We start from the raw sequence: 12,580 nt of genomic DNA, 5'->3' as shown, positions 1-12,580 counted from the left end.
TTTCCCAGGCCCAGAATCGGCGTTCCACGGCATGAACCTGCCCCAGTAACACCATGATTTGCACATTGCTGGGGCCTGTACTTTGTGAGAGGTCTATGTCCATGTCAATTTCCTCATCACTCTCGTCGCCGCGCTGCAATCGCCTCCTCGCCTGGTTTTGCTTTGGCATGTTCTGGCTCTGCATATTCTCCAGGACAATGCGCGTGGTGTTCATAGTGCTCATAATTGCCGCGGTGATCTGAGCGGGCTCCATGATCCCTATGCTATGGCATCTGGGCTGAAAAAAGGCGCAAAACTATTGTCTGACGGAGGGAGGGAGGGGCGAGTGACGACATGGCTTACAGGGAATTAAAATCAACAAAGGTGGCTGTGCATCAGGGAGAAACACAACCAACTGTCACACAGAGTGGCCCCCCCGAAAGATTGAACTCAAAACCCTGGGTTTAGCAGGCCGTTGATTTCACGGAGGGAGAGGGAAGCAAATGAATACAGAACAAATCTGGTCCATCTATTTTTTACATCTTAAGCTGGCAGCAGACGGTGCAGCATGACTGATAGCCATCGGCATCTTCTGGGTGCTTGGCAGAAGATGCTGTACTACGACTGCTAGCCATTATCGTCAAGACGGTTCAGTAGGACTGCCGACAGGACTGAGTCTCCAGGAGACAAAACATGTCTGCCCAGGTGCCTCTGATCGAACTCACTGAGGAATATGACGATGACGGATATCAATCGTAATACACCATCTACTGCCAAAAGGCAAGGAGCTGCTGCTGTATAGCAATGCAGCCCCACGTCTGCCAGTACCCAGATAGCCGATGACGACTACCAGTCATACTGCACCGTCTACTGCCAAAAGGCAATTAGCTGTTGCTGTGTAGCAATGCAGTACCACATCTGCCGACACCCAGATGACATATGGTGACGCTGAGCTGAGCGGGCTCCAGGCTTGCCGTGGTATATTGTCTGCACAGGTAACCCAGGTAAAAAGGCGCGAATCGATTGTCTGCTGTTGCTCCGACGGAGGTGGAGGGGCCTGACGACATTTACCCAGAACCGCCCGCGACACTGTTTTTGCATCATCAGGCATTGGGATCTCAACCCAGAATTCCAATGGGTGGCGGAGACTGCAGGAACTGTGGGATAGCTACCCACAGTGCAACGCTCCGGAAGTCGACGCTAGCCTTGGTACTGTGGACACGGTCCGCCGACCTAATGCACTTAGAGCATTTTATGTGGGGACACACACAATCAACTGTATAAAACCGATTTCTATAAAACCGGCTTCTATAAATTCGTCCTAATTTCGTAGTGTAGACATACCCTCAGTGAGCAAAGGGGAACAGTTTAGAAATATAATTTGTAATGTTTAACTCTGATCACTAGGAAACAGTAGCTGATAATTGAAATAATTGATAATGGATAGTTTGTTGGAAAATATTCATCAATGTACTTTATTTCATTTTTACCACCTACCCTACCACAGCAGTCTCATCCAGCGTGTCAGCCTTGTTAACAGCAAAATATATCTGTCCAAACTGTGACAGTATGTTTAACAAATTTCCACTTCAGAAATTTGTCTGTGGACAGACTCAGTCATGGATACAACACAGAAGCAGACTGAAGTGAAAAAGGAAACCTAGAACTTTGGGCGCTGCAGAGGGAAACCTGGTTTAATGTTTGTTTAAAAATAGTTGTATATGGAGTACTTAGTGACTAGGAAGAAGAGAAACTACTTCCAAGGTGAAGTAATTATGAAACGAGATGTTGGTCCAATAAAAGATGTTACTTCACCCACCTTGTCTCTCTAATATCCTGGTTCCGACACAGTTACAGCTACACCGCATACAACAAATTGCATTGGCAGTTTGTTTGAATGAGAGAGATCACAGAGAAAAAGATTTTAATAGGAGTTCTAAGAAATTCAAGATGGACTTCATTGGTACCAAAAGAAGGTGCTAAGGAAGTATCTTAGTATAGTGGAACTTAATTTGTCTATTTCTTGCAATACATTGAGAGAGATACTATAATCAGTCTGACTAGTAAGTATTGGCTAATGTTAGGTGGGATCATTCTTTGCATGATCCCTTGGTCTGTGTAAAGGAAAATTAAAAAAAAAATCATTAGTTCCTTGGCTAGTCAGCAGCTAGCTTCATAACTTTGCACAAGGTTTCCATAAGTATTTGGTTTAGCCTTTATCTATACTGAAAGGGAAAAATCCTTAAGTATCCTGGATACTGTAACTATTTGTAAAATCTCACTGTGAAATATTAGTAAACACTGTGCCTCTAGTACTCTGGTCTAATTTAATTAGAAAATTTTACTTATTAAAAAGTTACAGTTTAGTGTTGCACCCTCACTAATAGCTCATGTATGAGCAAAGCCTCATAACTTGTAACTGTCTGAGATTTTTAATTTAAAAAAGTTAATCACCTTATTGCTTTTTGTTATAAGTAGGTGTCAAAGTGACCTGTTGGAGTGGAGTCTTGTTTTACAGTTCTGAGTTTTTCTCCCTTGTTCTAGATTGGAATGTTGACCATGACCACTGACAACGAAGAGGTACTTTATGACTATTTGATACATATCATTATATGTAATAAATATTTATACTATGTATAATTCAGAAAGTGCTAAAACTTGTGCATGACTAAGTTACTCTGTCAGTTACTTGGAGACCCCTGGAGTAATTTAGTACAATGTGGTAAGAATGAATTCTTGCGCAATAACTTTTCCCTAAGAATATCTGAAACTCCTCATTTCCTGTTGGTAAGGCTAAGATTTAGTGATGGGTATTTTTACTAAAAAGTCATGGACAATAAACAAAAATTCACGCTGGTGGTGGGGGATGGCAGCCCGGGACCACTGCTGTTACTGGGGGGGCCCCGAGCTGCTCAGGCAGCCCTGCGGTCATGCACAGCAGCAAGCTGCAGAAGTCATGGAGTTCCCAGAAAATCACGGAATCTGTGACCTTTGTGACAGTCTCACAGCCTTACCTATTGGTGGTAATCCATACTTCATTCTCCAATTTAATCTAACTCTGACAATAGCTTATAGTACTGGTTCGCATATTTTTTTCAACAGACGTGTTCAGATAAGGAATTTAACAAGATTTAAGAGCTGCGCGCTCTTAAATTATCAAGTTCTCTGTAGCTTTAGAAAGTGTAGCTCTATATTTGTACTTCAGTGACATGAGCTGGATTCCAAACCTCAGATTGATTAATAATCAAAGGAGGGTTGAAGCATCAAAAAACACATATTTATAGGCCTTTCCTATCTCCTTTGTCTTTCAGTTCCAACTTATGGGGAATTTGCCTGGATAACCTCTTCCTTACTATTCTAGTATGCATTTTAAGTGCCCTAAAAATATACTATTCTTTATTTAAACAGGTGATTAGAATAAATAAAACATGGCTGGCAGTCACACCAAATGTTATGTTTTAGTGATACTAAAGAAGTAAAGTTAGCATTTCTTATCACAGCATGAACATTGGGCTAAGATGCAATGTTTTCCTCTCTCTGTGATCCTGCAGAGAGCAGTTCTGTTGACATGAATGGTAAGGTTATTCTAAAAGCTGTTGGAAGATGAGATGGGGTTTAAGTGCACTGAGTGCTTCTTTATAAAAGACATGTTAAGCCATGTGACTTAGCTGTATAAGAATTCTTTAAAATAAAAGTCTGTCTTGTGTGAACCTCAAAACTTAAATTTAAGAGGGTGCAAATGTATTATGAAAGTTGCCCCAAGTTGGTAATTCATTGTCGTCTACAGAAAAGTGTGTGGCATTTCTGCAAAAATTTAAAGTCAGATTTCTTTAATCAATCTTCTGAAAATGCACATGCAGTTTTGAAGTGTGGCTCCTAATGTTCTGGCCATCTTTGAGAATTCCATCTTTGCTGGAGAATCCAAGGTAACAATTGTGTCGTGAGAAGGGGACAGTAGGTCGTTCTCAAGGATTTGTATCCTCACCAGAAATCCTTTAATGTAAATTGTGACTCTTTTTATATTCTACTACTTACTCAAGTCTCTACATAAAATATAACCTTGAGTTTTATCATTGTTTTTCAGAAGACTCAAGTTAGTAGTGTTGCATAATATCTGATAAGATTGCTTTTATTTTATAAATGTGTCTGCTCTAAGAAGTGCCCAGCTCAATCAAATTTTACATGCTATATAAATAGTCCATCCCATTTGGACAACTTGCCACTTAAAAACTTTTTCCTGTATAAAGACCTAGGTTATGGTTTTAGTTCTCGTAAAGATAAAGGCTTTTTAATTGTTTGATCACATGAGCTCTCACTCTTCAGGCTCCAGAGGCTAAGTCCCGTGAAGACTTGATAAAAAATCACTATATGGCAAGGATAGTAGAACTTACGTCTCTTCTACAGCTGGCTGACAGCAAGTCAGTACATTTTCATGCTGAGGTGAGCATCCAGTCAATCTCCTGTACTGAAAACAGTAACTCCTTTCTGAACTTTCTATAGATCAATGTTATGAACAACAGGCTCCTACCAAAACACCATGGACAATCTATCCGATAATTTGTTCCTGCAGTTTATTCCTTGGTTTTGGGGTAGTATTCATAAAAGGCTGTACTTGCTGTGTGTTGCATCAATTTCTTAATTTTGAATAATTGCATATTCAACCTCCCTCGTTAATCAGTTGCATTTGGTAATAAGAAAGCCAGTTGCATTGGTTTTAAGTGGCCTGGATATAGGTTATTCTTATACACCTATTTTATTGCTGGCTTTAGCTACCGAACTATATAGAATTGAATGTAGGTCCTTGGCTTAATGCAGGGTGGGGCAGGGGGAGATACTGAGACTTGGGCAGGAGGGGAGAGAAGCTGGCTCCAGGCTGGAAAGGAGGTTCCTACCTGGGCCTCATCCCGCCCCCCTGTGTCCCACTCCTCAACCCAATCCCTGCACTGCAGCAGCTGCTCCCCAGTCCAATCCTGGGCCTCACAGTTTTAGTCCCTCTGGTTCCTGCTTTGACACACCCTCCTCCTTGGCATATCTGAGTTAACACAATATTTCTATTGCAGGGGTGCTAGCCTCCATGCTGTTCCACTGCCCTGGCTTAATGTGACAAACTACAGTAATTTCAAAGAATTTAGCAATTTGATAATGAAGAACTAGAACTTACCTCTCACCTAGAAATTGGAGAATGTTGTACAATTTGGCTTGCTTGACTTCTTTGCAAGCTGAGAACTGTTTTCAAGTATTTGTTGTGTTGAATTTTAGAATCAGATAAATGCTCCTCAGTAGGATGAGCAATTTTGCCAGAAACACATGCAGAACATGCGCCATATTTGGTTAGATTTGCTTTGTCAGCTTTAATGTACACAACTGTTATTGGTATGGCAGATAATGAGATAATGTGAAAGAACCATCCTTCCGCACTGACATTTAAGCAATATGTGCATGTGCCTGGCATCTTGAGATCTCATTTGTTTTTCTTTTTATATTTTCTTTAAACAAAATTAATAGATCCTTCTGATCGCAGATATTATTTTCTAGCAATAGTGTCTAAAATGTAAGGTGCTCTTCTATAAAATAAATCCTGAAAGTTTAGTGTTTTATAATGTTAAATCACTGTTTAGCTTGTGAAGTTCTGTATAAAAGCTTTATTTCTGTAACCCACTTTCTGTAAACCAAAAACTTTGCATTTTGAAAGGCCCAAACATTGATTAAAAAAAAAAACTCTGCCTCAAATAATTTGCTATGTACAATACTCTGCTGGCACTAACTGATTTTTTGTTTGTTTGTTTGTTTGATAGTGCCGAGCGCTTGCCAAAAGATTATCATTAGCTGAGAAGTCTAAGGAATCACTAGTGGAGGAGATGAAATTAGCTAGTCAAAGCATCAGTAGATTACAGGCAAGTGAAATGTTAGCTAAGCAATTTGATGGACACACTCCATGGGATAGTTGTGGGTGGAAAAACATAAAACCCAGTGTACGTCCCATGCTAAGTCTGAAAACTGTCATGGCATGTGAGTAGAATTGCAGACCAAACCCACTAATGCACATGTTTAAAATTATCGAAGATTGAGTATTGAATGGGATATGTCTTATTTTAAAAAATTGAGAAAATACTTACAGTAACGGAGATACCATTTTGATGTAAACATATATCTTGTGAAAATATTGTCCCTTTTACCCTTTATTATCCCTGTTTGTTTTTTGCTTCCAAAGCTATGATTAAATCCCAGCCGCTTAGCTGCGTGCAAAACATTATAATGTATATGCATCTAATGTCCCTTCTCTCCTCTTGCCACACTTCATTTTAATAGGCTGACTGAAGAGGAGAAATTGACAAGGTTCTTGCTCAATGAGCACTTTCAAATAGAAAAGTCAACTTCACTTCATACAAGAACTTAGCAAGCAGAGAGACTGAGACGCACTTACATATTCACTTTCCCAGTAAAACCCAGAATCATAAATGTACATTGTGGCATCCTCCCTGGCCTCTGGGATTTTTAAGACTATTTCAGCCTCTGCTTTTTTTTCCCCCCTGGAAGGCTGATGGTGCTTTATTATAAAAACCACATGGCAACTTAATAAAATAAGTAATTTTTAACTGTAGTTATCAAACTGTGGACATGTCAGTTTTAGTTCCTTGAAAAACTGCTCTGCAAAAATGCACAGCACACCATTTGCACTTAAAATCCAGAGAACTGAGCCAAGATAATTAAGTATCAGAGGGGTAGCCATGTTAGTCTGGATCTGTAAAAAGCAACAGAGTCCTGTGGCACCTTTAAGACTAACAGATGTATTGGAGCATAAGCTTTCATGGGTGAATACCCACTTCGTCATGCGCTTAATGAAGTGGGTATTCACCCACAAAAGCTTATGCTCCAAGATAATTAAGAGAATGAGAAAAGAGAAAATTGTAAATACATAAGTACTCAGGAACTTAGAGAGGCTTAACTTTCTGACCCCCCTCTATATTCAGTTAGTTCAAACCAGTGCTAACTCTAATGAGCAGATGATTCTTCACTTTTTAAACAAACTAACATTTTTGGCTTGGAAATGTTTTAGAGGAAGGAAGCTATTTTTCCATATGAGTTATAGTTGCCAGAGTATAGTATTCCTTCTGGTTTTGAACCATCTCATGTAATCTCTCCTTCACATCATCATAGCCCTCTTTATCATTGGGTAAGGTGGGAGGCTTCTTAATTGAGAAGTGGAATGTAAAATGAATCCCGTAATTTCCTTTTTAGATACTTCATCAGTAAACTCACAACCTTACTAAAAAGCAGCTTTGAGATTGAGTCCATGTAGTAATACAGAACCATGAAAGGGGATGACAGTTTGTCAGGGTTGCCAGACACAGGAAGCACATACTCATGACTCAGAGATGGACGGGACCTATTCAGGAGTGCAATGTGAGGCCTTTGCATTGAACAATGTAACCACGTGGCCTGCTTTTCAATACAAGTATTAAAGATTAATTATCTATGAAACATTTTAATTCTTTACATCCATTGAATTTGTACTGAGGGCACAGTAAATAGCCATCACTTAAAACAGTGGTTCTTCTTCGAGTGCTTGCTTATATCCATTCCATTAGGTGTGTGCGCGCCGCGTGCACGATCGTCGGAAGATTTTTACCCTAGCAACACCGGCGGGTCGGCTGTGGAGCCCCCTAGAGTGGCGCCTTCATGGCGCTGAATATATACCCCAGCCGACCCAGCGCCCCCTCAGTTCCTTCTTACCGCCCCTGACGGTCGTTGGAACTGTGGAGCGCTGCTTAGCTGTTCTCCGCTCTCCCTAGCTTAGTTTGTTATTCGCAGTTATAGTTATAGTTATAGTCCTAGTGTTTATAGTTAAATAGTTCAATAGTTTTAAAAGTTGTTCTAGTTGTTATAATAGTTCAGGGGATTAAGGGGGTCGTCTCCCCCTTGCTCCCCCGGCCGCGGGGCCGGGCTCATGCCCAACGCTCCCGGCTTCAAGCTGTGCGCCTCCTGCGCTAAGCCTATGCCCACGAGCGACCCGCACGACTCCTGTCTGAAGTGCCTGGGAGAGTCCCATCAAACAGATAAGTGCAAGATCTGTAAGGCCTTCAGACCAAGGACCAAGAAGGAGCGGGACTTTCGGCTCCGGCAACTCCTGATGGAGGCGGCACTTAGTCCGGACGCTCCATCTACAAGTCAGGCCCCGGCACCTAGCGCATCGGTGCGCAGTGCCCCGGCGGCACCGGCCATGACGACCACGTGAATGGCGTCAGATAAGCCTCCCCGGCACCGGACCTCGTCGGCACCGCAAGCACAGCAAGTGCCTCGGCGCCGGTCATTATCCCCAGGGCATAAGAAAGCCCATAAGACGGGGACCTCCGTGCCGAAGACGCTGGCTCCCCCAGTGCCGGGGGTAGAGCCGCGTCCGCCGGTGGAGCACCGGAAACAGGTGCCTCCAGCACCGTCGACTCCGGCGCCGAGGCCGTTGAGTCCGGTGCAGATGGCGTCTCCACCGAGGCCGGCGGTGATACAGTGCCTCCCGTCGACGCCAGAGACCTTCGCGGCGGCGAGAGACTTAATAGCTCTCACGGAGCCGGCACCACCCCAACCACCGGCACCGACGGCACCGTTGACTCGCCCGGTCCAGTCGAGGGGGAAACTTGCCTTGATGCGCCCTCCATCGCAAGGGCTGGAACCTCGGCACCGATCCAGGTCCCGAAGCAGGTCCCCACGCCGCTCGCAGTCCCGGCACCGAATATCACCTCGGCACCGGTCGTACTCGCGGCCAAGATCTTCTTCGCGGCACCGCTCTACGTATCGGCACCGATCAACGTCGAGACGTAGTTCTTCTTCGAGAGATGTCCCTGTGGGTGCTCCACTACAGGTGCTGGTGCGTCCCTGCGCCTTCGCCCGGAGATTTTTACAGCAGTGCTCATAGCGGCCACGCATGCTCAGAATCTGCCCCCCCCGCTGTGACTCTAGGGTAATAGAACGCATGCGTGGCCGGTCTCCTCAGTTCCTTCTCAACCGTCCCCGGCCTGAGACGGAGCTCAGCAGACTCATTAGAGAATCCTTCACTATTCCCTTAATTATCCTTTAGAAACCATTTTTTCTGTCAGTTTTTTCTGGTTAAATAGTTACTTACCCAGTTTACCTTAAAAAAAAAAAAAAAAAAAAAAAAAAAAAAAAAAAAAAAAAATTTCCTGTCAGCCGCGGCTATGCCGGGCTCCACCGGTTTCAAGCGCTGTGCTACTTGTAAGGAAGCTATCCCGTCATCGGACGGGCACTCAAAATGTATAAAATGTTTGGGGGAAGGTCACATTCCCCAAAAATGTGCCCACTGCTCTAAACTCAGCTCCAGGGCACGCAAAGACAGAGAGCTTAAACTAAAACTGCTCCTGCTTCAAAAATCTATCGGGTCAGTTTCAGACCCAGGCATTGAAGCCGGCTCCGCTACCCGACACAGCCCCCCCCCCCTCAAAAAAGATCAAGAAGTCTACGAAGAAGGGGCACTTTTCCTCACCGGGCAAGGCTAGGAGGCATACAATTTCTCCAGGCAGATCAACGATCTCTCTGCCTGTGATCCCTCGCCTCAGCACTTTTCATGAGGCAGGCTCCTCCGGAACAGCGCAAAAGCCGCCGGAGGCTTCAGCGCCGCCGAGAAGCTCCGGTGCCGAGGCATCAGGCTTCCAGTTGCCTGCCTCAGTGACGGCACCGTTTGGCACCGCGAATGAGACGGTGCCGACATTCCTCGGCACACCGCACCCGGGGCAGCCCGACTTTTCTCGCCCGGCACCGACCGCGGCACCGACGCCTGCGGGGCATTCTGACACTCAGATCACAGCCAGAAGCCCCGATCGCAGGAATGCTCTTGTGCAGCAGCCTCTATCGGCTCAGCTTTCATCTCCTGCAGGAGCTGCTTTCACACATTTTACCCAGACAGCTGATCTTCTAGTGTCACCTACCTTGCAGTCTCCGCTCATGAACGCATATTCTGTTGCAATGCCTGAGTCAGGATCTGAGCAGTTTTCCTCCAGTGAGGAGGAAGCAGATCCACAGGGAGTTTTTTCCCCATATCATGACTCCCAGCCCCGGACCCAGAGCATTAAGGGCTATGGAAATACTACCTCATCCCACTCTCAGGACCATGCCCCTTGGGGGATGAACCCCTGGATGGCACCATCAATGCCCTACCCACCACCATGGCAATACTGGACACCATGGGCATCATACCCTCGGGAACACATGCCCCGTGGCCATTCGACCAGGCGCAACACTGATCCAGTGCCGTCTCCTAATACATACGCTAGTGACACGAGACGCCTGGCAACACAGCCACGCTCCCAGGATAAACCTAGCCCTTCTCCCGGTCCAACAGACCCGGAGTTAGCACCGGAGGAAGCGTTACTTCCCCTTCCTCCCACTCCCTCTGATGAATATACAAAATTCCAGGACCTCTTTAAGAGAGTTGCTAGTGCCCTGAACATTAACCTGGAAGTGGTTCCCGAACAACAGCATGAGCTAACGAACATCCTACAGCCCCCTTCTTCCTCCAGAGTGGCACTTCCAATTAACGCAGCCCTTTTAGAACCTGCTAAGTCCATCTGGCAGACTCCAGCGACAAGCCTACCTACCTGCAAGCAAGCGGATAAGAAGTATTTTATTTCTCCAAAGGACTCTGAATTCCTTTTTACTCACCCAGCACCAAACTCATTGGTAGTAGACGCTGCGAACCAGAGGGCTAGACAACAGTATTCTCGTTCTGCCCCACCTAACAAGGATAGCAAACGACTGGACCTGTTTGGTCGCAAGGTCTATGCATCCTCCACCCTCCAATTTCGCATAGCTAATTATACCGCAGTCCTGGCAAAATACGACCATAAAAACTATAATAATTTAATGGACTTTATTGATGACATTCCAGAACAAAGAAAACAACAGTTCAGAGCTATAGTTTCTGAGGGCCAAGCCATTTCACGCACCGCTCTCCAAGCAGCCCTCGATGTAGCCAACACAGCGGCAAGATCTACCGCTACAGCGATAGTCATGCGACGGGGCTCATGGCTCTCCTCTTCCTTTTTTCCTCGAAGTTCAGAACACGATTGAAGATCTTCCCTTCGACGGTGACAAACTTTTTGCTTCTAACACAAATGAAGTGCTTCATTCAATGAAAGACTCCAGAACAACCCTCCGGTCTTTAGGTCTCCAGACACCTACGGCAAGGAGACGACAATATCGATACCAACCATACCACCGGCCACGTTATCCCGCATTTACACAACCTTCCCATAGACCGCAGGAACAGCAACAGCCGCAACGTCCACGACCAAGATTCCAGCGACGTCGCCCAAACTCTACAGGGGCGCCTCAACCCCCATCAGCTAATAGGCAGATTTGAAAACTTGGTCGAGGGTTTAGAAAGCAATGCCCTCACTTCAGCCGACACACCAATCTTTGGACACCGCCTACGACCTTTTTTCCAACAATGGAGGAAGATTACCTCCGACAAGTGGGTCTTAGAGGTAGTTACAATTGGATACGTCATCCCGTTCCTCTCCTTACCTCCCACCCACCCACCCTCCCCGTCCCTCTTCAGGGACCCTTCTCACGAGCAGCTACTCCTCCAAGAAGTGCAACATCTCCTTCATCTGGGAGCAGTAGAAGTCGTGCCAGAGCAACACAGAGGGAAGGGTTTTTACTCCCATTATTTCTTAACGGAGAAGAAAAATGGGGGATGGCGACCAATCCTCGATCTCAGGCGGCTCAACAGATTCATCAAAAAGCAAAAGTTCAAGATGGTGACCCTCAATACCATAATCCCAGCGCTGGAGCAGGGCGACTGGTTTTCTGCCCTCGACCTACAAGATGCCTATTTCCACGTCACTATACATCCGGCCCACAGACGTTTCCTCCGGTTTACCCTTGGTTCCACACATTTCCAATACAGGGTACTCCCCTTCGGACTATCTACAGCCCCCCGTGCTTTTTCCAAACTTCTAGCTGTAGTCACTGCTCACCTCAGGAGACAAGGGGTAATAATATTTCCGTACCTCGACGATTGCCTCCTCAAAGCTTCAACATTCGACGAGGCGCTCCGGTTCACACGACTCAGTCGAGTGTTTTCTTTCTCTCGGCCTACAAATAAACAGAGACAAATCCACATTACGCCCCACCCAGCACCTTCAGTTCATAGGCGCAGACCTCGACTCTCGGACCGGGCTGGCATCGCTCCCACCCGATCGCTACAATTCCATAAAACAACTGACCACAACTATTCGCAACAGCCCTCAGGTAACTGCCCGAGACTGCCTACAACTACTAGGTCACATGGCCTCGTGCACTTTTGTCGTCCAGAATGCACGCCTGCACATGAGGTGCTTCCAAGCGTGGTTGGCAACGGTTTACAAACCGAATATGCATTCTTTAAACAAGACTCTCTCCCTGCCTACTCCAGTCAAAGGCTCGCTACGTTGGTGGACCGTCCACTCCAACCTTTGTTCTGGAGTCCCGTTTCTTCAACAGGCTCCATCACGCATTCTGACCACCGATGCATCTATGACAGGGTGGGGTGCACATATGTCTCATCACACAGTACAGGGACTATGGTCACCAACCGAGACCTCCCTGC

At 45.5% G+C, this 12,580-nt stretch overlaps 1 protein-coding gene across 14 annotated transcripts in view; it reads left to right on the top strand.

The window, feature by feature from the left end:
* The window catches only part of PPP1R21 (protein phosphatase 1 regulatory subunit 21), a 97,795-nt gene that overhangs the window by 69,404 nt on the left and 15,811 nt on the right, over window positions 1–12,580 (top strand). For 12 of the 14 annotated variants that reach the window (XR_010600239.1, XR_010600241.1, XR_010600238.1 and 9 more), the window contains 3 exons: window positions 2,524–2,559; window positions 4,303–4,419; window positions 5,775–5,873. Coding sequence is in view for 8 of the 14 variants with exons in the window: in XM_065590733.1 (XP_065446805.1) it covers window positions 2,524–2,559; window positions 4,303–4,419; window positions 5,775–5,873 (252 nt within the window). In the remaining 6 variants the exon portion in view is untranslated. Of the gene's footprint in view, window positions 1–2,523; window positions 2,560–4,302; window positions 4,420–5,039; window positions 5,874–12,580 lie in introns of all 14 variants that reach the window. The other 2 variants (XR_010600240.1, XR_010600237.1) reach the window with 1 other exon arrangement.

The sequence above is a fragment of the Chrysemys picta genome, chromosome 3 (assembly GCF_011386835.1).
Source record: "Chrysemys picta bellii isolate R12L10 chromosome 3, ASM1138683v2, whole genome shotgun sequence".
NCBI classification, from domain to species: Eukaryota; Metazoa; Chordata; order Testudines; family Emydidae; genus Chrysemys; species Chrysemys picta.
This window is presented reverse-complemented; position numbering and strand designations above follow the sequence as displayed.